Source organism: Lactuca virosa, chromosome 8 (genome assembly GCF_052849685.1).
Source record: "Lactuca virosa cultivar CGN04683 chromosome 8, Lactuca_virosa_CGN04683_v6, whole genome shotgun sequence".
NCBI classification, from domain to species: Eukaryota; Viridiplantae; Streptophyta; class Magnoliopsida; order Asterales; family Asteraceae; genus Lactuca; species Lactuca virosa.
Window position 1 is genome coordinate 160364808 of NC_136433.1, and position 3866 is coordinate 160368673.

General features: G+C 41.3%; 1 protein-coding gene across 1 annotated transcript; it reads left to right on the forward strand.

Moving 5' to 3' along the window:
* Positions 1-501: 501 nt before the first annotated feature.
* On the forward strand, positions 502-1308 carry LOC145131009 (uncharacterized). Its single transcript, XM_079065749.1, has one exon. It carries the CDS (start codon positions 502-504, stop codon positions 1306-1308), a length of 807 nt encoding a protein of 268 aa, XP_078921875.1.
* Positions 1309-3866: the final 2558 nt, after the last annotated feature.

Here is a 3866-nt window from a genome sequence, read left to right on the forward strand (position 1 = left end):
TAAAATCGGTTACACCTTGCATTCCAAGAAGGAGAATCCGATTTCTAGTCTCCATAACCTCTCCATATTCATTGTTTTTGTGATTCCATTTGAGGCATCACACTTGGGGTGCTAAGCTTTCTTGAGGACAAGTTATTCAAGCTACTACACAAGGTAATATTCTAACTAGTTTTTTATGATTCAAATATCACCTTGCATGCTAGTTTAGGCTTCATGCTTTGGAAAATGTTTATTGCATGTATAATTAGAGAAAACTTAGAACCAAAGCATTAGGATTGTATGTGCACCATAGGAATGTTAGAGTACATAAAACCCAACAATCAACAACTTGCGGAATGAGTTCCATGAGAAGGTAGCTACGTTGGAAGCCGAAGTAAACTTGTGCAAGGTAGCAATCGCCGGAGGAGCCGTTGCGAGTAAGTTGCCGCACACGGAAGCACCCAAACCATTGAAGTATGGAAGAATACGCGACCTAAAGAAGTTGACGAATTATTTTGGTCGATGGAATGTTACTTCAATGCTAGTCAAGTAAAGGAAGACCAGACGAAGGTCGATACGACAGTCTTTTACCTATGTGAAAGTGCAACTCTATGGTGGAGAAGGAAGCACGGAGACATTGAAAAAGACTTATACACCATAGACACCTGGGAAGAATTCAAGAGGAAACTTAAGAGACAATTTTGCCCACATAATGTCGTAGACATAGCAATGAAGAAACTACGTGAGCTAAAGCATACTGGATCCGTCCGAGACTATATAGTCGAGTTCACGAGCTTGATGCTAGAGTTACCCGACATGCAGGAGAAGGATAAACTTTTCTATTTCATGGATGGACTACAATCTTGGGCCTACAAAGAGCTCAAGAGGAGAAATGTCAGAGACATCGACGAAGCTATTGCCGTAGCAGAATATCTAATGGAGTTTCGGAGAGAAACCACGGCTAAGAGAAATAGTGGGGGAAAGCAATCTACATCTGAACCACAACCAAAAAAAGACATACCCCAACCTTCGAATATGAAAGGAAAGGAAATCGAAGGAAGATATCGAAAAGAAGAACAGAAGGGGATCAAGTGTTACCTTTGTGATGGTCCTCACTTGATCCGAGATTATCCGAAAAAGAAGACCTTTTATGCAATGGTGTTGCAAGAAGAAGAAGAAAAAGAAGCTCACATGAGCTCCATGCGACTTATAAACTCTATGGCGATAGACGAGACAAAGGAATCGAAAGGGAGTGGTTCTAAGATAGGAAGTCTCATGCTAGTCGAAGCCAAGGTAAATGGAAGAAATAGAGTCAGGTGCGACTCATAATTTCCTTTCTGAAAACGAAGCTAAGAGATTAGGGATTAGTTACACGAAAGAAGAAGAGCGATTAAAGGTTGTCAATTCTCCAACCAATCCTATCCTAGGAGTTTCACGGGTAGTACCCATGAAAATCGCAGAATGGGAAGGCAACATTGACCTAGTAGTTGTATCGATAGATGACTATAGCATGGTATTAGGAATGGAATTCCTAGATGGAGTACGTCCATGGTCATTTGAAAGTGATAACACCATGCATATTACTAAAGGTACAATCATTCACATCGTACCAATATAAAGGAGTAGAACAAGGTCTCGACAACTATCATCGATGAAGTTTAACAAATACCTTAGGGAAGTTGGGAAGATACGGGAAAATACCCTAAGTTGGAAGAAGGAAGACAATTCACAAACGACTAGTGATCGAACTAGGAAGTATGTAAAACCAAACAACATAGTTCAAGGTGTCGACACATATCGGTGCAAGATGGAGTCACGATCAACCTTAAGGATTGCTCTGATATGTCATGAGGCTACGAGAAGACCCACAACAGGCGAGGAAGTAAGAACACAAGTGACACATACAAGAAGACTTGACAAGGACGTCAAAGGTTTAAGTGGGGGAGGGTGTCACGGACCGAGTTTCTGGAAAATTTCACGTTCATCTAGAGAACTCCGGAACGATCAAGTATCCTCGAGAAGTCTCTGGAAAGATAAAGAATACTCTACGAGACCCCAAAAGATGCTAGAAAATTGTAGGTGTCCGCAGAACATGATGGAACGATCCGGATGATCCTAGACCATCGTAGAATCCTCTAGGACACAAAAGAGTAGTATAGAACCTTATAGAATTTTGTATGTAGAATAAGATCTTGTAAGAATGATCTAGAATACTCGGGAATGTCCGAAACCTAGAAACTTCCCTTGAGGAGGTGTAAGGTTCCTATAAATAGGGAGAAGGGCTCATTTGCCCAAACCATCGAGAAGTTGCCTTGTAAAGAAGTTGAGTTATATAATAGAAGCTTTCTTTCGTACTTGAAGTGTCCCTTGTCGTGACTCTTGCTTCCTAAGTTCGTCAGTACATCTAGATCGTCGAAGTTAGCCTGACTTAGTTGGAGGAGCAGTAAGTGGCACACGGTATTGACTAGTCTAAAAGAGTCATCCCATGACAAGTTAGTGCTCACGGTATTGACTAGTCTAAAAGAGTCATCTCATGACAAGTGTGTTGGATTAGGTGTCTAAGCCCATAACTATAATTGGTATATACTTGACCCGATAGTAGCATGGTCCTTTTGGGTTGCCTTCATCCTAGCAATTTGATAGGATGAATATCTGAGAAAGAGGTTATTTATGATTTATTAATATATTATAAGAATAATATATTAATTGAGAAATAATATCATTTAATTGGTATTGGTCAGGAATTAATTTGGAATTAATTTAGTGATCAAAAGACTGATTAAATTAACGGGGACTAATTAGGTAAATCAGTAATACGTATAGTTTGGACTGATGGTCCATGTTGATTAGGGATGGACGAAATCTATGTGAGGGTCCATGAAGATTTCGTCCGAGGGCCTATCATATGGGTTATTGGATTGCTTAAGGCCTAAGCAAGTGAATTAGGGTTTCCAAGTTAAAACCCAAAGGATCCTAAACTATAAATAGAACCCCTAGCACACCCAAAATCAGCCAATGCTTCAAAGAGAATAACCTAGCCGATTTTTAGGTGCCTCCTAACCTTTCTCATAATCTTCCAACTTGTTCTTGGTGTTTGTGACTTATTAGAGGTGTCACATTTGAGGTACTAAGCTCTTAAAAGGTCAAGATCTACAAGCTACAACAAAGAGGTATTCATCTAACTTGTTTTATGTTGTAAATCTTGAAATTGTATGCTAGTTAGGGTTTATGCTTTGGATAATTAAAATTGCATGTATAACTTGAGAAAACCTAGATCCAAAGCATTAGGGTTGTATGTGCACCATAAGAATGTTGTAGTACTCAAAACCCATCAAGGTGGTATCAGAGCCAAACGACGAAGGGACATGCCAGTATGATCGTGCATATTCGTGGGGTCCGTAGAAGTATGGACTTACTGGTGGGTTGCTGCGAAGTCAAGAGCAATACACTGATGAATGCTCTACCTCCTTGAAGGAAGTAATGGGGGTGGCCACATGCCGAGGATTCCGACTGTGAAGTATAAAGGTTGGGATCCAGTGTAGCGGTACGCGATCATACTTGGTGTTAGAAGAAAGGCCATTTCGAAAGGACAAGAGTTCGTCTTCCATCGCACGAGAACGTGCGACAATTTTGCGGTGGGAGAGTGTCATGGGCTGATATCTCGTGACCGTGTTGACCAAGAAGACAAAGACCATGCCACTTGAATAGCTTGCCATTGGGTTCAAAAGGGGGCGTCCTAGCCCAAGGGACGTTGTTATGCTAGTCGTTGCTGTCTAGCCGAGTCGCTGAAGTGTGTGACAATGAAGGGGGCCGTAGCGTTCTAGAGATACAACTGGTCGGGGTCTAGTGTCGCTTCCCTGATGAGCCCATGGCAGGGCGAAAACCAG